The 22,932-nt window shown below is 41.4% G+C and overlaps 2 protein-coding genes across 6 annotated transcripts in view; both read left to right on the forward strand.

Annotated features, from left to right (window-relative positions):
- Nucleotides 1-2,206: 2,206 nt before the first annotated feature.
- On the forward strand, nt 2,207-3,816 carry LOC310854578 (C2 calcium-dependent domain-containing protein 4C-like; the record flags this gene model as incomplete). Its single annotated transcript, XM_083759255.1, has 2 exons — nt 2,207-2,247; nt 2,446-3,816. Exon 2 carries the CDS (start codon nt 2,464-2,466, stop codon nt 3,814-3,816), a length of 1,353 nt encoding a protein of 450 aa, XP_083615381.1. The 5' UTR covers nt 2,207-2,247; nt 2,446-2,463.
- A 1,756-nt stretch (nt 3,817-5,572) lies between these two features.
- Nucleotides 5,573-22,932, forward strand: part of vps13c (vacuolar protein sorting 13 homolog C) — a 94,720-nt gene continuing 77,360 nt past the window's right edge. For 3 of the 5 annotated variants that reach the window (XM_083760100.1, XM_083760102.1, XM_083760104.1), the window contains exons 1-7: nt 5,573-5,755; nt 9,880-9,923; nt 10,237-10,279; nt 11,936-12,031; nt 12,467-12,499; nt 18,909-19,010; nt 22,633-22,742. In XM_083760100.1, the coding sequence (XP_083616226.1) occupies nt 5,656-5,755; nt 9,880-9,923; nt 10,237-10,279; nt 11,936-12,031; nt 12,467-12,499; nt 18,909-19,010; nt 22,633-22,742 (528 nt within the window). In that variant the 5' untranslated portion in view covers nt 5,573-5,655. The remainder of the gene's footprint in view (nt 5,756-9,879; nt 9,924-10,236; nt 10,280-11,935; nt 12,032-12,466; nt 12,500-18,908; nt 19,011-22,632; nt 22,743-22,932) is intronic. The other 2 variants (XM_083760101.1, XM_083760103.1) reach the window with 1 other exon arrangement.

Below are 22,932 nucleotides of genomic sequence, written 5' to 3' on the forward strand. Positions count from 1 at the left end.
CCAGTATAGATAAAAACCCAGTAGCAGACCCAGGTCTCGAGACCCTCGGCAGCATTCACCAAACATCTGATGTTGGCTAGATGACAGGGCCTTTAAATAGTCACTTGATTGTCAATGAGGAAGTGGACTGTCCCTATGGTGGCTCCTGAGGCTCAACTCCACCTGGTCACAGGAAAAATGGAGAGACTGAATGAAGGACGTTGCACTGGAAAGTGTATTTGTATCCACGGATATGGAGGGATATGCGAAGCCACGGCTTCCCAAGCCGTGCATGCCTATTCCCAGTATAGGCTGAGGAAGAAATGCCACTTGACAGTTTTCAAATCAGCCTCATGGTGGCGCTACAACAGGGCAAGTTGCGTCTCACACACACACACACACACACACACACACACACACACACACACACACACACACACACACTTACTTGCTTATGGCAGTCCATCGATGTCGATGATGACGTTGCTCCAAATAAAGTTTATGGGATGATCACTGTTGTGTCTGTCGTCTGTGCATAGCCAGGTGGCTGCTCAGACCAATGCGTGATCCGCATATTTTGTCACAGGAGGGGCAGGGGAAGGCAGCAGCGGTGGTCGGTGGACCCCTGGCACGCTGGTGCCGCTCTGCACGCCGCTGTAGTACTCTCCTCTATGTGAGCTTCTCCTGAAGGTGAGCGATTCCTTGGTGGCAGGTAGAGCTGCAGGTGTGGCGATCAACACACACACACACACACACACACACACACACACACACACACACACACACACACACACACACACACACACACAGGCCTACAAGTACTACCTCCCAGCCCATACAACTACACACTGTCTACTAGTATGTCGCAGGGACTTGTTATCCCCGAGCAGGGAGGCATTATAGGTCTAATATATTATACAGTAAATCTATGATTAGATCCCAGGTCTTTGGCATGACCAGATCAGGGAATCAAACCCTGACCTCCCAATCTCAGGGTGGCCATTCTAACCACAAGGAAGAAAGGGAATACTCTTATTCTACCATCCTGACTATGGAGATTAAATTGTGCACATCTTGTAGTTATAGGCCTATACCTGTATTTAGTCTAGGTGCTGGATAAAAAGGCACAATGATTATTTTAAATATCTGTACACTTTGTTAAAGCTCCCAAATGTATTTACAGTGAAACATTTCAATGGTCTATCGGGCAAATGCCTGTGTGGACAGACGGATGGATAGTCAGACAAACGGACAGTTCACTCCCCAGCCCAACCCGATCCACTGACCTTCTCAAGTTAACTTCCATTCCTAGTGGACTGAGAAGTAATTGAGAACACAGCTACTGTGCAATTGTACGTTCACTTTGCAAACACTAGATGGAGGAAGAACACCGTTTGCAGCCCCAGCAAACCTCAAACACAGTCTATGCTTCAAACACATCTTGGTGGGTTGTAAGACCAGTCTAATTCAAGGAAGATACACCTGGCGCCACAACCAAGTGCTAAAGTGCTTGGCTGCCGAACTTGAGAACAATAGGTCAACCACCAATGCCATGCCTCTAAATGCCCAGACTACCTTCCCACAGAAAACAACCTTCATCCGGGAAGGGGAGCAACGGCGGACCAAGCCATCACCTCCAGACTCAGGCCCACTTAATGCAGAAGGAGGAGAGGACACTGGAGCAGCATGGAAGCATTTTAAGCCTTTTATTAGGTGCTAGTATACAAAAACGACTAACATTTCGACCTATGAAGACCGCATAGGTCGAAACTTTAGTCATTTTTGTATACTAGCACCTAATAAAAGGCTTAAAATGTCCATGCTGCTCCAGTGTCCTCTCCTCCTTTTACATTTATATCAATTAATTAGGTATAGGATTGAAAAGGAGCAAAACACAATTAAAAGCTTGTTCACAGCAGGTGAACGCACATGCATAAATGCCAGCATACACACACACACACACACACACACACACACACACACACACACACACACACACACACACACACACACACACACACACACACACACCACCAGGTGCATAGTTCAGACAGTAACCTCCGCCTCGAGTGGATACAGAAAGACTTATAAGCCACCCCCTCCTATCTTCCCACCCAGACACGTGCACACTGCACGCACACACACTGATTATCTCTCCAGCTCTGTATAAATAGCAGGGAACTCTCCCTAGCCCAGCACAAACCATCTGGATCAGGAAGACAGTTAGCTGAGGCTTTAACACAACCCTGACGTTTATTCACTTTCAAGGTAAGTTTGCTCTTAAGCTTCACATATGAACTACCGTCTTCCCCCGTTATCTGAGTCTGAACACACTTTGCAAGTTCAGTTTGATATAAAATACACAAAACTGCAGATTCCATGAAGAGCTTTTTATCATTCGAAAAAACACTGACGGAGCAGCAATTTGATTTCTGAATGTAATTTTATTGTGTTCTTCTTTGGCAGCCTTGGAACTCTTTACCCATGTGGGTGTTGGAACAGATCCGTATCTCTGTGGATCAGAAATACTTTGCTTTTCCGGTGGAATACAGGGACCGGCTGGCTGACATGTTCGGCGAGAAAGCAGGCCATGGGAAAGGAAAGACGACCTCCCTGTGTCCCAACATCATCACACCTAACACAATCCCTGAGTTCTTCATCCCACCAAAGATCACACCTCTGCAGGAGCCAAAGCCCTTCGAGTGCGGTAAATCCCTCACCCCAGTAGCAAAAGGGACTCCATCTGAAAGCAGCGTTCTGGAGAGCAGCACTGCCGCTAGGGAGTCTTTCAGTACTCACATAATACAGGTGGAAAATGTCGACGAGTTCCCTTGCAGCGGTGGCCTAGGTGATGAGGACAGCACAAACGCAGACCCCCAGAGCCAGGCAGCACTGTCGCTGCCTCATTTGGCCAAAGCTCAGACCTGCTATGGCTTCTGCACGTTGCTGGAGAGCCCACACACTCGGAGGAAAGAGTCCATTTTTCACAATGACCCGGGAGCCTGCGGACTGCCACTGCTGGCTCCCCGAGGCAGGGCCACCAGCTCCACCTCCTCCATGCGTCCTCACTGCAACTCCTTCAGTCTCAACAAATTCACCTCCAGGCTCCCCTCCCCAAGGGTGACGGCCCTGCACCGACAGGGCACCCTGGACAGTGACACCCCCTCGTCCTCTACAGAGTCATCCCCATTTAACTCCCCATTACTGGCCAGACCGTCCCCCAAATCTTCCCTCCTCAAATCCCTCGGCCATGACAGATTACTGTCCAGGACAATTAGGAGAGCCATAGTGTCCCGGAATGATTCTTTATCCACGGATGAGGGCAGCTCCACCGACAACAGCCCCAACATTGTCCGGAGGGCATCAGAAGGGTTGTTAGAACGTACCCTGCCCAACACTTTTAGTCTAGCCCCACCGCCTCTGTTCCCCACGGACTTGGTGCTGTACAAGGAAAGAGTTAGAAAGGAGAGTCTGGTACCAATTGGTAGAGATGGAATGTTACGTCTGTCAGTGGAGTACTGTCCCGACAACCAACGCCTCAGGGTGAGACTCATCAGTGCGGAGGGACTGTACGACATGTCTGTGGACCAGAAAAGCATCAACTGCAACGTCAGTGTGTGTCTTCTGCCTGGGAAGATACAGAAGCAACGGAGCACGGTCATCAAGAGGAGCCGCAACCCCATTTTCAATGAGGACTTCTTTTTTGATGGGATGTGCCAGCAGGACATTGAGAGTAGAGCTCTAAGATTTAAAGTTGTTAATAAGATGTCTACCATGAAGAGAGACTATATTTTGGGAGACTGTGAGATTTTGCTGAATAGTGTGTTAACTGCATAAACATTATTTGTAAAGGAAAGATACTTTTTTATACTTCCCAACATCTATTAAACCGTAAAAAAAAGATTGGTATTGTAAACTTTATTTAAATAAGCACTGTACGTATTGGCCATATATTCAAATCACATTGAGAAAAAAATAAAATCAAAATAGTTTGAAGCAAGATTATCTCTGTTTTTATTACAGATGCAAAGAGGATATTATTTAGGGTGAGAGCAGGAGTGGACCTGGTGAGACGAAGGAGGGGCCCGAGCAGGACTCTCAACCCACAAAGCCTAGTCCTTCCACAGGCCAGATTGATGCGATCCAGCATACCCAGTCCCGGCAGAGTAGTATGGCCCTGGTAGTGTGGCCCTGGTGTGGCCCTGGAAAAACCAGGGCCACACAATCCGTGGCCCTGATTGAGGGTAGCTACTGGGACTTGATCACCCCGGCTGGGTCACCTGAGTATATAATGTTGGAAGACCCGAAACCCTGATGACCTTGGTATACATCACTGAGGATACATCTCAGGTGCATCCATGCAATGTATTTTTTTGTTTTAGGTTATTAAATTTTTTCTACAACCTCATACCATACAGTCAGATAAATAAACCTATGCTTTTTATTTGCTATTATTTTTTAACTAATCTGTTGAATATGGACAATATGCCTAACAGACAACATTATATTACTATAAAGAACACTGTCTAATAAAATAAAAATAACCTGCAAACCTGGCATCGAGGAAATTTGAGAGGAAAAACGAAAATCACATGTTTTGTCTTGAAGATGAGGATAATAATATAACCTATAACTCTATAGGCCTACTGTCATAGAGGTAATACTAATGATGTATTAGTGTGTAGGCCTATTTTAGTTAAGACATCATGGTTCCATATGATCGCACGCACACACGCTCGCACACACACGCACGCATGCACGCAAAAGCTAAAGAAGCACAACGCTTGCACCTTTAAGATGTTTAACTTGCACTTGAACTGAATCCAAAGTCATAGTAAATACTGTAGGCCTACTGCATGTTAGCATGTATATCTCCCAATTAAGTGTAAATGTACGCAAATCCTTAATTCCGTGCTTGAATCAACAGACTCCACTTATTTTAAACTTTGAAGGAATTATTTGATTTCCCATTGAGGGATATGATTTTAACGTATTCATTAATTGTTTTGTTTTACTTATACCCTTGATGAATAGTGAAAATAACCGATCTACAAGATCGCAACACACACACACACACACACACACACACACACACACACACACACACACGAGTGAGTGCGCGCGCGCGGGGGGGGGGGGGGTAATGATAATTTTGTAATCGAAATGTGCCATCCATTATCCATACACAGTAAACACAAAATTAAGGCCAACCCTTTTCATCTGACTCACTCTCACCTGACCAACAGTTCAATGCCAAATCGATGCGCTCCGAGTGTAGAAAATAAGGTAATCTATCCCAGAGCGATTCGCTCTATCACAGAAGAGCCAGGTAAAATGTTGCCCTTAACGTCAATAAAGATACAATTAATATAGTCCTAGTCCAGGTAAGTCTAAAGTGACTTAAAATATATAGTGGAAAATCAGAGAATCCTTCGAAAATATTTTGTTAAATATAGTAACGATCTTTAAACGGCCAGACATTTAGAGCTGCCTTTTACAGCCATCATACGTTGTAACCTTCTGCAAGGCAAAAAAAACAACTCATGCTCCTGTCATCTTATTATCAACAGCAGGACTTGTAAGCAGTAGTGTACTAACACCGCTGGTGTTTTCTAAACGTAAACGCATGAAGCCTGCTGTATAGCAAAAGGGCTTCGCAGCCCGTCGACAGCAGCCATGGTGTTTGAGTCTTTGGTCAGTGATCTGTTAAACAAGTTCATCGGAGATTATGTGGAGAACCTGGACAAGTCGCAGTTAAAGATTGGCATCTGGGGAGGTAAGCAGTCTGAGTCTGACAGTGATGCTAGCTCTGGCGGGCGTAAACAAAAATGCCCTGCTTAGTAAACCAAAACCCTGGTTCTGTCTGTGACATGCAACGATACAACAACGCTGTCGTTTATTTTGTTTTGACAGTGTATTTAATTATGCTCTTAATTGTACGTGGTCCACGACCACGACCACGACCTTTGGAAATGGAGTGTGCCGTGCGCAGGCTGCCTGCTTGTGCAATGTTAATGAGCTCTGTTCACAAAAGAGCCTAAGATGCATTGCAGCTTTCTGCTGCTGCACACAACGACCCATGCAGTTGCATTAATATACTAACAATACTGTTGATAAGATAGTGCTCCATATTCTTTATGTCTGGACTGGAGGTATCATCACTCACTGTACATTATGAAGGTTTTAACTACAACCCATTCGGGTGGGGTGGGAAGGGTGCTGCACAGCTGGGAGTTGTTTTTCCACACTGCAGTGTGAAAAATAATAGTGCTCAGTGTGGGCCTAATTTAACTCATGTGCAAATGTACACAATTAAGTTACTAGGATAAACCAGCACTGGGGACTTTACTGTGTAACGAAAACCTAAGTAACTGAATATCACTGGTCTGGACTCAAGACTTAACCTCTCTTCATCCCCAATGCAGGGCTGGATGCAATGGTGACAGGTTGCGGTAAGGATACACCTCTGTCTATGAGGAAGTAATAATAGCCTCATAGACCAGACGTGGCGTTTGCATTGCTGTCAACTCAACAAACATTATGAGCCACCTTTTCCCCAGTCAGTGGTAGAGATTGTTAGGTTTACCTTTTCATTCATTTGATTTAACTTGTGAGAAATGTAATAGGCCTATAGGTGTGGTCCATCATGTATAGTATACCAAACTAGACCATAGTTCCCAACCAGTAATAGGATACCCCTGTCTTGTAGCCTTATAGTTTCTGTCTTATACTGTAGTATGTTGCAAAGTAAATGACATGATGTCACTGCTTAAAGCAAACATTAAAAGTCCATAGACTTGGCTAGGGTCCTGTTTTTTGGGTGCTGCTGTCTGTTAAGCAAACAATTAATGTCCGTAGACTTGGCTGCCATATGATGTAATTTCTGAACGCCAGACCATACATGTGTGACCAAATGGACACTGATGATAGGCATTCGGCAGCAGCCCAATGTGACGAGTGCCAACTTTGAGCTTTGAACTTGAGCTTCTAGCCTGTGAGGAAACTGGGACTTCTCTTGTTTGGAGTATTGTAAAGGAAGGTAACATTAGTGCATAGCCAGAAGCAAGCTAACAGGTCCAACAGGAAGTGTTCTAAAAGATTAGCTGCTGGCTGTGGAATCACCCTAAGGAATATTGACAGGACAGAAAGGGGTTTACTGTTCATGAGACAGATACAGAAGTACAAACCCATGACGACGTTCTCCACCTATGTGGTATGCACATTTTTTTGGCAGTGACACAAGTACATATACATAATGCACATCCCCTGGTCATGATGTACAAGTAAGTACACCCCTGGATGTGACAGTAGTCACAGTACTGTATGTTGCAGGCCAGGGACTTACTTCCAAATCCAACCCTTATGCTGATTGCCCATCAGGGAGCCATTGATTTTTACACAACCCTAAAACGCAACACATCACAAGATATCTGCCAAACACCCGAACATGGCCTGAGCGCTCTGTCTTCTGGTCTGTGGAATGTAAATTAAGAGCACTGTTTACATAATGTGCTGTTTTCACTGTTGCTACACTTAAATATAAAATAACAAGTGTGAACCCGACCTGTGGTCATATTCATAGGATATAGCGATGTAGGTATTTGACATACAAATTGAGGTATGATTATTTATTATCATAGCCCTAGTAGAAAGTAAAAAGTGTTAAATTGAATGGTAATTCAATTTTACCTATCACTTTGTATGGGCGATTTGCAAGACCTGTGGACAAGTTGAACATAACCTGTACTTGCTCAACGGGCAAGTTCCTCTGAGACACATGTCAAGTTGTCAACCCCTGTCTTTGATCTGATAGAATAGTACTGTACTTGTACTGTACTGCAGCAAAAGAAGACATTGAGATGTGACTGAAATTACAGATTCATTAAATGTTGCACCATTATTCTCCACCACAACTTGTGGTCTGTTAACAGGAAACGCAAGCACATATGACATAGCACATTGTTTAAGCAGCCAATTTCACTTTCACTATCTCAGAATGGAATCTTTCTGAATCTTACTTGATGATTGCTTTTCTGTCACTCATACTGTATTGTAGGGAGGACTACTATTACTAAAATACTAAAACAACTACATCTGTAGAAAAATAATGACCTAGGCCCTGTAACTCTGCCTCCAAATGATGATTAGTAACCTAAGGGTCTGAACGACCAGAACAAATTAGAATTTGTCTGTTCAACATAGAACAGAAACCGATATAAAGTGTGTGTGTGTGTGTGTGTGTGTGTGTGTGTGTGTGTGTGTGTGTGTGTGTGTGTGTTTGTTGTGCTGTCTTTTGGTGTTCATATTCAATAAGTTGCTGTGCAATTTGTGCATTTGTTTTGTCTTTTGTTACATTACTCTGTGTTACTGCCTGCAGGTCCAGGCTGCCCAAAGTAGGTCTATCCATGCAAATCTGACACCTATTCACCTGCACTCTAGATCTAATTGTGATCATTTTTGTAAACTCCTTTAAGAAGCACTGTGATCAAGGTGCTCCTGTTGCCAAATGTCTCTGCCCTGGGTCATAGAGCAACTGGTAACAACAAAGTCTACAGTATCACTCCTTTTTTAATATGCAACAAGTAGTGAACACCCAACTCTGACAAATAAGAAAGATGTGCATATGGAAAGAAAGATTACAAAAATGCCTCGCATCTTTGCTGCTTTGATGAATATGGTGATGGTGAATAGGGCAGTGTTGCCCAGATGTTTACCTTCCAAAACCTGGAATTGAACATTGATTATGTGGGAACTTTTTGTAATCAATAATGGAAGAAAGATCTTTGCATACAATGAAAAGTCGCCTGTAAAAGTGTTATTAACTTATATATTAGTTGATAATCCTAGCACTTGAGTTATTTTAGCTTGTTTATTATCCTATAGCAAATACTGGAAGAGAAATTCCTCCCTTTATCTTAGTAATACCGTCTTTCTTTTTGTAACTGCAGGTCGCACTCAAAATCCCCATACATGGGAAAGCCTCCATATATGGTGCCCAGGTCATCCATATTGGCCAGCAACTCCACATCTGACCTAAAACCCTTATCATCTCCATATATGGTGTCAGAACCTGTTCTGACATTCCATATGTTGATCCTTCCCCATCCATCCTTCCTCTTCAATGTCTCCCTTTTGACTGATACTTGTTCATTCAAACTCTAGACGGGCCTGCCCCAAAGTTATTAGTGCAGTCGCACCTGGCAGCCGGCGAAAACTAGAATTTTCAACAGGCCCTGCCCTCATCAAACCCTGTACGCTCAAGAGAATGTCCCCGCTACCAGCCTACCACCCTTAGATCTCCATATATGGAGCTGACTTGTTCTGACATTCCATATGTTGATCTGACCTCATCAAACCCTGTACACTCAAGACATGCTCCTTATATGGCCAGTACATGATTCATTCCATGTTGATCGTCAGTGCTCGCCCAGTCTTCCGTCAACGAGGCGGATGCATGCAGCTCAAGCAATAAATACATTTTATGTTACCTTTTGTTGCACAACATTTCAACAACATTATTAGGGGTGTATATTTTTATAGCCTTTCGTAGTTTACAAGCAATCAACAGTGAGCATTACAAGGGTCAGATTGATAGTGCCCAGGAAGCCCTTGTCATCTATGACTAATTTGATTATTGTTTGGGCAGCCCTCTGTCCCTTCTTTCTTTTATATGGGTTAAGCCTTTGTTGAAAGCTTAAAGGTCACAATGAGACAAGTGCATCAGTCCCGATCAGGCGTACAGAATTAGGGGCAGTAAAGAGTAAACAAAGGAGGATCTGTATAAAATGTTTGTGGGATGTTTGAAAACACTGATCTTCGTAAAAACTTAAGGAAATCCGAGAGCATTCTGTGTGTCTGATTATTGTTTTCCTAACATTGTGTTTCTTTTATTCTATGCAGGAAATGTTGTACTTGAGAATCTGAAAGTCAAGGAAAATGCTTTGGTAAGTGCTCATTCTCATCCTCCATTTTAGAAAACTAGGTTTGGTTAGCAATTGATTTGGTCCTCCTAATGCTAATTGAAAGCATATGAAGCTTTTCATCATTGCATTCTAAATACAGGCCCGATTACGATTTTCCCTGTGACACACTGTATCAAAGATTTAGATAGATATTTACATACCGTAATATAACATGAGTGTACGCCTGAGCCCAAAATGACCACTGGTGTTAGTACTGTACTTTTTTAGTTGACAGTTTTTACTTCACTCATGATCTGTCGTTCATTGCTTTCTGCCTCTGTATTCTTTCTTACAGAGTGAACTAGATGTCCCATTCAAAGTCAAAGCCGGACAAGTTGGTGAGTATTGAGAAATCTCATGTGGACATGTTGAACTGTTCCCTTATGCCTCCCTAGTCCCCAGGGGTGTGTGTAATCACAACTGATCCCAACTGATGCTTCACACCGCCCCCTCACTGCCACAGTGAACTCCACTTCATGTTTTTAGAGATAACGGTATCCACCAACAGCCATTATGCTTATGTCCAGCATTCATATGGTATTTCTACGCAACTGTCATTCATTTTCACATTTCATAATACATTATTTTACCATCACGTTTAAAGATCAGTGTAGTTATTTTTTGCTTTTTATTTGTATTGAATAGTTTGCACACAAAGAAAGTAGTGTAACTCAATGGGAAAAAAAAGAACTGCAAGTACATTTCTGACTTGGCTCTCAAACACCTTATTCCTCACATTAAATGCAATCTTCTTATGTTGAACATTCATACAATGTCAAAAGTACATTTTGATATTAGTCTTTTGCAATCAAAGACTAACAATAATATCAAAATTACTTTTGAAAAAGGATTGCAAAGGATTCCTTCCTCCGAAAGAAGGATTCAAAGAGGCAATGTAGTTAAATTTGAGAGCAGATCAGACTCTAGGGGCTGTATTTTGCATGTCTTAAGTACCAGGTCTTATTACTGAACTTAAGACCTGGAGGCGTGGCCAATGCTCTTTGGCCACTCAGAATAGCCTAGACCTAGGTGTGGACTGTGGAATATTCTTGAAGTATGGGAGACCTAAAAGCCCAAACCGCATGGATGATTCGCCATGTAACTCCTTGCAAGTTGCAACATTGCAACTACTTGGCAACCATTGTCAAACGGTTTTGTTGCAAGGAGTTGCACCTGGCGTGCTGTTAAACAGCCACAGCATCTTTCCTTCACATACCATATCATTTTCAATGTTTTGGAGGGTAAGGCTAGGCTATTACGACAGGCTCAACCAGGTTTATTCCTTGTTCACCACAGTCATTATAATTGTGCTATAGACTCAGCCATCCACTTAAGTTAGAATGATTACAAATACAAAAAGCTTCATAGTACCTGACTGTATAACAGAGGAAGGAAACAGATAATCATCTATAGCCCCATTTGATGTTGATGCAAAGTCATGGCGTCCCCTCCCTTTTCCCTCTACAACAAATCTGTTCACTGAAATTAGACGATCTACAGTCTTATACAATGTATTCCTCTGCGACACATTGTGACCTTGTAGAAGGGTTGCTATAGGTTCATGTGGTTAATATACTGTATGTCTTGTTTCACTTTCAATTAAACTCATTTGGATTTCTCTGGTGTAGTCAGGACCAAGTGAAGGGTTCTCTGACTGGTATGGTAGGTCCCAGGTTTGTTGATGAACATGTCATGTTTTTTTGTGCAAAAAGACATCTATGAGCACAGCATACTCAAGACATCGCAAAACAACCAATTGCAAGTTGAAATTCTGCTAGAGGACGCAAGTCAAATAGCAAATTCAGTTACATTTTCGACAAGATGTGTTCAGTTTTACTCTGCCCATTGGTGTGTTGCAGGGATTGAACCTGTGACCTTCAAAGTAGATGATCAAAAATGAAACGATACCAAGAAAATACAGTATTTTCATGCACATGCTGTACTAAAATCCAGTAATTACGTAAATAATTTCTTTTTTATCCTTGTCATTGTAGGAAAGCTAACACTGAAGATCCCTTGGAAAAACCTCTATAACGATGCTGTAGTCGCTACATTAGATGGGCTGTATCTGCTGGTGGTCCCTGGAGCCAGTAAGTACTAGAAATTCCTCCTTACCGTTCAAACTTTGCTATAATACTTTGTCTAGATATTATATATACATTTGACCAAATCTTCTAGTTTCTGTTTAAAGTTGTTGTCTTCAAATCCTTGATTTCAAGTTCAAGAATCTTATTTGGTGTGTGAAGTTTGTGTTACAGTGTGTGTAAGTGTAAAGACTGAAAAAAGTGGATATTGTTGCAGTTGGGCAGAAACCTCTAATCTCCATATTCAAACTTTTTGTGTTTTTACTTAAATGAATGCCCTACTTGATCATTCTATAGCATCACACAAAATTATCAAAAATAGCAGATCTGGAAGCTAGAAACGTGACACGAAGCAATTCACTTTGAACTTGCACTTTTGCTATTTTTGAATTTGAGGTTACCACCCGACAGAGACGATATTCTTAATATTCTCTGTTTCAGCCGACTCACAGTTGTTAACGTGTCCTTACAATGGTAAGAATGCTCCAGAGAATGGAGAACTGCTTACAGGTGGTGGTTAAAATGCGAAGAAATCTCTTGCCCCCAAATTGCGCCTTTGCTATATTACATTATTTTATGTTTTTGCTTTACCATTTACAGTCAGACGTTGCTGATGCTCGGTTGTTGAAAAGTACGATTTCATTTAAAAAAATCTCAGAAGCTGTCTGGTAACAGTCAATACGTAATGTTCCTATAAGGGATTATTCAGGCAGCTGCAATTTTACTCCAACGTTACCCCCGAAAATAGCCCATCTACAAGCGCGCCGCCGTTGTCGTACAATAAAGTATGAATCAGGCTTAAAACGGCTTTCTTTCCTTGTGAATCGTAAACTGCCACATTTGGCCTGATAACTACCCAGAAAAGTGTTTTTCCAGCATCCTACAAAGGCACTAAAGAATTAACCCATCAGCACTGAGATCCCCAAGTATTGTTAGCCTAAAAACTGTCATTCTGCTGACAGTTTGCAAGTTTAAATAATGATATAGCCATATCTAACATAAACCACTTCAACTTGGTAAAATAAAATGCAATAAAAGCCTATGTTCTCACTGGTACAGCTCAGCTGTACCAGTGTACCACTGCTGACAAACCTGCTAAAACCCATCAATTGGAGTGCAGATAATACATCTTTATTTAACCAGAAAGTCACACTAAGCAACACCTATTACAAGCTAGACCTGGTTAAGACGGAGCCAAAGCAGTATAGAAATAACAGACACAAACAAGCAAAAAGTATGCAACAATCACACAAACCAAAGCAGATAAAATTCAATTTAAAACAGTGGATCCATTACAGTGTATCCATTACCAAAATCCGGTAATAAAATAACTAATTAAGGTGTTCCAGTGATATTTGACTGAAAATGGTACAGCTAGTCCTTTCATTTTGTATAGACTAACTGTATAGTTTTGCACAGAATCCTGTTTTCATAACAGTGTAACCTTTCTTGGTTCATTCGGGCTTGCCTTTACCTTCAGAAAAAAGATTGCTGCTAGGTTCTCCAAACTATTATTCCATCTTATGCAGCTATGTTCTAGTTTTCTTGAGGTTTGGGCTTTGTCTTGTAGGCCTAGTACTGTATATATATATATATATTTAGGTTAAAAAAAAAAATCAAAACAGGTAAGTTTCATACACTAACAAATACTGCATCTCAGAAGCCACAGTCACAGTTTTACCAGCCAACATACACTCTTTAGAATAGAGTATGATCTCCTCAGTGGTGGGTTACCAGCCACAGACAGTGTTACCAGAGACTGACCTTGTAACAAGGCAGAACAAGACAAAGCCATTTCCTCAACCCTTTATCTATCACTCACTATGATGTTTTTACTGTAATGTATATCTACTAACAACCACTGGCAGATATAGATTCATAATTGTGGGGTAGTTGGGGAGTTTTGCTTATTTTATATCATTTGAAATGTTTGTCTAGTGTAGATGTCACATTTATTGCTTTGTTTTTAATATTGTTGGGCATTAAAGCACAATGTGGTGATTGTTTGAATTGATTGAAAATGTTATTAACAGTTGGCAGAATGGGTACAGTTCAAGGAAAAAAAGAGACTTTTACTTTTTTACAGGGGCGAATTGCAGTCGCCCGTAAGAGCGGTCTTGAAGGAGTCTAGGGACTCTAGTCTAGGGACTCTAGTCTAGGGGACTGGTATGTGGATAACCTGTTAAATACAACCTATTTCAAATGCAGAGGTGTGTGTGTGTGTGTGTGTGTGTGTGTGTGTGTGTGTGTGTGTGTGTGTGTGTGTTTCTTTTCAGTATATAATATTTAGTATTTCCTAACCTGACTTAACATAGGTTAAGAGGAAAGTAAAAAGTGAGCTTTAATTACAAATTGTTCTGGTTTTAAATGAGTATTTATTCATAACTTATATTGTCTAAGACCCTCTGTGGGATGTCCATGACTCCATGGGCCTCAGCTTGTATGGATAATGCAGACGTGGCTATCAATGCATCTCCTGTAGTTGGTGTTAAATACAAAAGTGAAAAGAAGTAAGTTTTCCCCCTTAACCTGAGTCGTCCACTAGCCGGGGTCTATACTTCGTGCACTGCTTTTGTCCCTCTACACTAAAATATTCACTGAAAATAGCCGATCGAAAATAGCCAGTCGCTGCCCGCACAGAATACAAAACTCTGATGCTGGCATTCAAAGCAACCAAAGGTATGGCTCCCCCATATCTTGCAAGTATGATCGAACCCTACAAACCCTCCCGCACACTCAGATCAGCCAACTGCAGCATCACTCCCAATCTTCCGCCGTAGTCTGAAAACCCACCTTTTCAGACTCCATCATGGCCCATAGCACTTACCCCACCCCCTTAGATAGCATTTCTGTAGACTTAGATAGCATTTGATACAGACTTATAGCATGTTATGTAGACAGCACTATAATTGCATTGTATGTAGTCATAGCACGTCATAGTACATATGTATAGCATAGTAGTATAGATGTATAGTTTATATGTATAGCTTCATTATATAGATATTCCACTGTTACTTTCTTAGCTTACGCATGTTTCTTGATAAATGTTTTTATGTGATGTATTCCCATGCTTTTTTGTTCTTGCTTAATGTAAGTCGCTTTGGATTAAATCTGCTAAATGCCTAAATTGTAAATTGTAAATTGATCTACAAACTCACAAACGCGCCGTGTGGCTTGTGGATCTGGCTATTTGCAGTGAATATTTGCCTATTTCTCACAAAATGTTTGCCTATTATGGCATGCGTAGAATAGGGAGTATTGGGTTCATCTGGTTAACATCAGAGCCATAGAGTAAGACAGAGTTACGACAACTCCGTTCACTTCATGGGGCCAGTCCAATGGCTGCTCTTCTACATAGACTTCTATTGGTGAATAGGGAGTTTACGGAATGCATTGGAGTCTGTATGGGCTCGCGCAAGTACATGAACCACGTGACCAGGCTGTTTTCTGCCCCCTCAATGGCTATACTCTATGGCTCTGGTTAACATCAACTAGCACTGCTGCTTTTGAGCAAGTCACCTGACTGATTAGCTCCAGTGGAGCCAATGTGGTTGTCCTGGGCAGCTGCCAGGAGTGACTGTGTGTACACTACAGTAGCTGTATGAATGTGAAGCAGCAGGGTGTTGCTGAGAACAAGCGTGTGCTTCCGACGCAAGCATGTGTGTTTAGTGACTGCTCCTGGATAAATAAAAGGGTAAGAATAAGAGTCATACTTCTATTTTAAAGCCGAATAAAAGTCGGTTCGGCCATGTCTTTCCGGCACCCCAGAGCTTCTATTTTGAAGGAATCCCGGCACTGATTGTGTTAAAGAAATTGCTCTCAGGAACAGCTCAACTGATTTTGTCTTCATCGTGATGTCATCAATGTCACCCTACTTTGTATAATTCCTCCTTCTTCAGTCTTCAGTTCCAAATTGCACAGCCCTAGTTTAGAGTGGGACGTAGATGGTCTTAGCACTGAGATGCTCCCGTGAAAGCGAGCCCTGGGTTGTATTCCTCTTAAGCGATTGTTAATTCTAAAGGTCACTGCCCAGTCTGGTGGTTGCCTAGCAGCCTGGTGGCCAAGGTGTTTGCTCTCTCTCTGTCCCTTTCTTTCAAAGAGGTGAATAATGCAGCTCAACAAGGGCCTTTCTTCATCGGAAATCCACAGCTAAAAATAGTATAATTATCTGCACTTTATTATTAGATTGCTGGATTTTCTATGGAGAATAGAGCATGGCAAATCTGAATATTTGGCTTCAAAGTGTTTGCACAAAAGGAAAGCCTATTAATTCATTTTGAATGGTCTACTTTAGTTGTTACTTTGCACAATATAATACACCCACCTGATCTCATTATGCATGAAAAGTTGTGGCAAAAATGAATTCATAAAGTTAATTTGATAACTAAGTCTAAAATGGTGTGAACATATACAGCAAAACGACAAGATGAGTAAGCTGAATAACCCTGATTTTAATCAAGATGATGATCGTACCTGTAACGCTAATGGCTCCGGCATGTGTATCTGGACAAGCAGAACATTGACGATCGAGCAAACAATGTAGTCAGCCTGTCACAGTTGGTTTGGCACGGATTGAGGTCTCTCTGACACACACACACACACACACACACACACACACACACACACACACACACACATGCATGCACAGAAGGTACAGTAGGAAGAGTTGTGGTTTCCGTTTTTTACGAAGAACCCACAACCTACATACATGTCTTTATTGCTGCTAACTTCCTAATTTTTGTATAGGAAATAAATGTACTCTTGCCCACATGTACCTGCATGTACATGAATCCAGACAAACACACATATGTAACTCTGTGTCCCTTATTAGACTCAATTGCCATAATCATGAGCCATGCAAATGTGTGTTGGGCCGTGGCTGGACTCGTCCATGCCTTACTAATGAGTCTGTGGCTGTAGCAGATGGTCTCTAGCCCTAATATACATGAGCACTCTACAGCATAGTGTACACTGGTCTGGAACATATGCACACTGCAAAGGCTATTTGCCAAGGCTAAATGTTTTCTGTACCGCTCCCTATTGTGGCCATATATATATATATATATAGATAGCGCACGCACGTGTGTGTGTGTGTGTGTTGCGATCTTGCAGATCGGTTATTTTCAACGCAAGACGAGCCATAAAAGACACACAAGGCATACAATAAAACAAAAACATCAACAGAAAAAACGGAATAAAAAAAACAGAAGAGGTCATGGGATGTACAGCAACAACAATACATATTACAGAATTTTGGACAGGAAAACAGGAAATACACAGCCCATATTCACTCCATATCCGCCCCCTCATGGTTATTTTCACAAAATTGCCCAATACTAACAGCCGGTCAGTAAGTGGATTCATGAATGTATGTATATAGACAATATTTTAGGCCAATAAAAAAGACTACCGGTATTTACCAAATTTCCCACCCGTCCATCTCGGCTGCCGGACTATCAGTAGAGTCTGTTGATTCAAGCACACAGACATATTTTGCTTACATTAATGTGAAATTTCACTTAATTGACATATACAGTATTTACTATGACTTTGGATTCAGTTAAAGTGCAAGTTAAACATCCTGTAAGGTGCAAGCGTTGTGCTTCTTTAGCTTTTGCTCTGTTATTTAGTGCAGCAAAATAGAGTAAAATATATAAGCCATTGAATGGGGAGTGCAGTTGTATTTCTTTACTGGCAAGAACATTGCAACTAATGCTGAACTAATTGGTTAGTTGCATCACATAATGTTTAGTGTGTGTGTGTGTGATTTTCTTAGATAGCATTAATATGTCAGTGATAATCAATTACATTCGATTACAGCGATGTGACTGGAAAAATGGTTCATGGTTAACAATTTTAACAAAGTCTGTCACGGTATTTGCAACGTGCAAAAATACAGGAAAAAAAATGAGCCTATGAAAAAGTAAATAAATAAATATATAGTAATATTAGTATGATGATTAGAACAAGGCCCCGGTGATAGGACAGTTTAGTGATTGTTTCTGTCCAAGCTTGGGAATGCTGCTACATACAGTACAGTATGTGAGCAGTGAAGCCTGCATTCCTTACGCTCGTGGTTTTCACAATGCCACTTGTTCACCTGCACTATGCAGCCCTAGTGAGGAAGCAGAATGAATCACACATTTCATGGATGTTTTTGACTGGGGTAACACAGGCGGCTGTTGCTGCAGGCCAGTGCTCGAGGGCAGAGGCAGTCGAAAAACATTCACTTTGAAAGAATATATATTCAAAGATTTGCTCCACACTTAGTCATAGTTTTAGTCATCATGGCTTAGTTTTTAATTAGTTTTTATGTTTTGTCAGTGAAAAAAGGTAGTCGACGGACATTTTTCGTCATAGTATACGTCGACGAAAACAACACTGCAGCTAACGACACTGTAGAGCTCAAGACCCTGATGAGGCTAGATGGGAGAGTGTGGACTGTGGAAGGCAGCGATTCAGGAGTCCGGAGTCGGTGTTGGCTAGACCGCACTGTCACATCGTATAGGGGACTCGAAATAATTTGCCCTTACAGTTGAATTGAACATTGAATGAGAAAATAACATTGAACCAGATGTTTTCTGCTCCTAGTAAATTGTTGTTTCTGTCCATCGGCCCGGTTTGGAGCCCTGCTTGGTAACAATGTTTTTTGTGTTAACTCACTGAGTTTTTCTTGGCCATCCACAATATTCCACTATGTTAAGCTAAAATCGACAAGCCAGAGAAGTACACATGTCAATGACAATTACCCGTCTAACTTATTGTCTCTTATCTTATCTCTAGCTTTATTTACCTTCCTGTCTCACAAAGAGGTTTCTGTTCAGCTTCAGTGTTTAAATAACATAAAGCTGTCACACTTTTATTACATTATTTTTTCTTACAGCCATTAAGTATGATGCGGCCAAGGAGGAGCGCTACGTTCAGGAGGCGAAACAGAAAGAGCTGCAACGCATCGAACAGGCCCTACAGATGGCTCTACGCAGAGGTGAGGAATTCTCACCCATACTTAGCTTGAATACTGGCGAGTCAAGGCTGACATGACCATTTAGCCTAGTAGCCAAAAAGTTAAACCGGACATGTTGAGTACAATGTTTAGTATGGGTCTCCAGCATGTAGAAACTGCCGGATGCTAACTTGCATATGTTGAGCAATTTTCATAATTGGCATAATATGTGACCATACCATTAACAACCTACACTACAGTATAGAAGGCAAAATATTCAAAATGTCATTATGCTTTATCTAGCATGTGATGTGTCAAACTAGGGGGTTTTCATGATGCTGAATCCATTCCAAGCATTAGTTTTGCAAAAAAACACTCATTGGGCTTAAAACGGCCATGCACACTGCATTGGCCGTTTTTAGCCCAATGAGTGTTTTTTTTTTGCAAAACTAATGCTTGGAATGGATTCAGCATCCTACATAAAGCATGATGAAATTTTGAATATTTTGCCTTCTATAGGTTGTAATTGGTATGGTCACATATTATGCCAATTATGAAAATTGCTCAACATATGCAAGTTAGCATCCGGCAGTTTCTACATGCTGGGGATCCATACTAAACATTTCTAACATAAAACCATGGTGTACTCAACATGTCACAATGGGGCTCTATGGGCTGACTACTAATTGGTCTCTAAGCAAACAGAATAACTCTTCCTACTTCGGGGCCCCCTTCCCTTACCGATGATACTAATTAAGGCTCTGTTCCCTTGGTGTACAGTGGTTCTCAAACCTTTTAATTTCAAGGACCCCCATAACTCTGAGAGTAGGGGTCCATTTGGTACCATTTGTACACTCTCAGAGTTGCACATCCCCTATGGGCCGGGGGTACATTTGGAACCCACTCAAGGACACTTTGAGACCCACAGGTGTAGCAGAGTGTTTACAGTGAGCCAACATACACAATATCACCCTGACTCTGTTTGACCAGAACGGAACGGAGCCTGCATTAGTATCATCGGTAACACCTGTGAAAGAAGTAGGGGAAAATGGTGTGTGTGCACATACTGCATAGAGCCTACTGGCTCCGTTTTCTGTTCTCTTTCTGGTGCATGCATGTGTGGGGCAGCACGTCCCTCTTTTTGCTCTTTCCTCACCGCTGCCGCTTAATGCTGTTAACCCTCTTTTCTCGTCCATTAGTCCCCTATTAACTGTCCCAGTGTGACATGTCATCCTGTGCCCCAGTGCACCCAGCACTCGTATGATTACTTCTCCATTGTTAATCAGTGCCACCAGCTCAATATCAGCACCCTGGATAATATTGCCAGACAGGATATTTCAAAGGATGTGCATTGTTGTTGGTTATTAAAAATAGTCTATAGAAATAACTAGATTAGGATGCAATGCAATCCATATTGACAGAAGTTTCACAAATGATAGATTAGCATCAAATATCCTGTAGAATAAAATTGTGATGGTATTCTTTTAAACTTCAAGGTCAAATGGTTTTCAATGGTTTTCATACAACGTTTTCAATGAAATGGCTATCATCCGTGAAAGCATGCAAAAAAATAAAATAATCTTTGGGTATTCCAGACAGCGCAGGGTGAGTAATTGTGCAGCATTTACTGTTGACCATTTATCACAGTTGTGGAACTCATAATGAATTCATAATGAATCTTTGAATGCACTGTATGTGTGTAGCAGAGTGGCTCACAGCCTCCGCCTAAAGCAGTCTATGTCAGTGGTTCTCAACCAGTGATCCGGAGACCACCAGTGGTCCTTGAGGGGGTTCCAGGTGGTCCCCAGTTAAATGATGGAGAGTTGGTAACCAAATGGACTTAACTCTTGCAAGTGTAAAATTAAATACTCTCAAAAGTTAAATTATTGTTAAACATTCATCTATCAATTAGAGAATGTAGAATAATTGCTATTTTGATCCAATGTTTGCCCGTTATCTCTCCTATGGTACCACATCAATTTAGCATGGAACTGTGGACAAAATATTATCCAACGACAACAAAATATTCAAAGTTTTGGGCCTGAGAGGCTAAATGTCATAAAATGGTGGCCCGTGTGGCTCAAACACTGAATAAATAATGGACCTTGATGTTGAAATGGGTTGAAAACCACTGGTCTATGTGAAGTGGTCTGTATGAATTCATCATTCTGTGATGTTTGCTTTATGCTGCCGCGGGCCGGCTGACCGCTAGGCTCTCAAACAGGAGACTTTCTGTTTGACCTGGAGAGTGTTGTGTACAAGGAGCAACAGAACGGTAGGTACTGTCTGTTCCTCTGTACCTCTGTCACTGGAAGAACATTAAAACATGCACGCACACACATACAATTCCATGTTCTGTATACCTGCCTCCATTGAAGCCTTTATAGTGACTGAGATTAAAACGGTCAGCGACAGAATATGAAATAAATGTGTGTACTATCCTTATCATAGTGTGTTGTTAATATTGGAAATGTCTATGTACTGTAGTGTTTCGTTTTTGGAACCTGTTATGGTCAAGGTGTTGTGTGGTAGAACTGTATGGTACTGTATGGTACAATTCTAATCTGCAGCTCTTAACAGTTAATTTTGGCTTCTCTCACCTTTTTTCTGGATTGCTGCAAATCTCGTGAAAAGATTATATTTTTATATATAACCCTTGAAGTGAGTTTGAGAATTGTGCCCAAAGGTTTGGCAAAAGGTTTTGTTGTACTGGTCAGTCACATTGTTGTTAGAATGCACATAGTAATGATAATTAATAGGCCTAACTACGTAAGTAATTGGCACCTACGTATCATACATCACCAAGTGATGCACGATTTTTGCTCAAACGCTGGGCACAATAGCAGGATTTTTTATGGATGTTCCGGGCTTTTCTCTTCGCAAATGAGTAAGCCTGAGACCGAGGCTAGCTCAAATGTGAATCTCGATTTTCCTCCTCTCACAATTCTCACACGATTCACATTTTTTTCCATGAAAATATTTGTTAAAAAACATAACATGCCATCCACAGAGAGGAACACAGTTCCACAAGCGTGTGGTGGCACTTAATTTTGCGCTGATATTGGCCCTAGGGCTGATAACGGTTATCAGCAGTCACCCTTTTGGGCCCTTTTATCACTCACTCAAGGAAAATAAAAAACTGAATTTGTGAGAAATAAATATGGGAAATAGGTCTGGGGGCATAAGTGTACTTTTCAAATAGAGAATGAAGGAATCCAGAATTGTTGCTCTGTTTTTCTATGGGATTTCTGTGGTTGCCTGCCTTCTCTTCTAACACCTCTGTCTCCTTTTAATGCTGCGCTAGTCGTAAAAGGACATACAAAACATAAAAAGCACAAAAAAGTATTCCGGAAGTTGAAACGGCATGATCACAAACAAGGTAGGTGTCACGTTTTAATTTGATGGAACGGTGTTGCGTAGATGTGATGGATTGAATTACAGTTAAATAGAACTGTCAAAGAATTGCTTGGTTGTTGAGGCTCTCTACCCTGGTCCTAACCAGCCAGCAATACTAAAATGTATTACGATTTCTTATTCTTAAATTATGTTAATGTATTGTCATAGTATGCACTGTATTGCATACAGAGAACTAAGCTGTGTATGTCCTTGAAAATATGGGTTTAGGGTAGCTGACAGATATGTGAATCATCATTTCTAATTTCAGAAAAGCTACAAGATGACAAAAAGGACACCTTTGCTGAGAAGCTGGCAACACAAGTCATCAAAAACCTGCAAGTCAAGATCACCAGCATCCACATCAGATACGAGGACGATGTAAGTTCAGATTTCAGGCTGTATTGTACTTTTTACCTTTCAAAATAACTGAGTCTGTACGCCATTTGTGTTTAACCACATGAACCCTGGCGTCCATATTCTGGGGCAAACATTAAGTGGAAATAGCAGGTCTACAGATCGTTTCCATCTGATTGGTGATACCAATTATACAGCCCTAGTCAACTACGTG

Source organism: Protomyctophum parallelum, assembly GCF_964188405.1.
Source record: "Protomyctophum parallelum genome assembly, chromosome: 2".
NCBI lineage: Eukaryota > Metazoa > Chordata > Actinopteri > Myctophiformes > Myctophidae > Protomyctophum > Protomyctophum parallelum.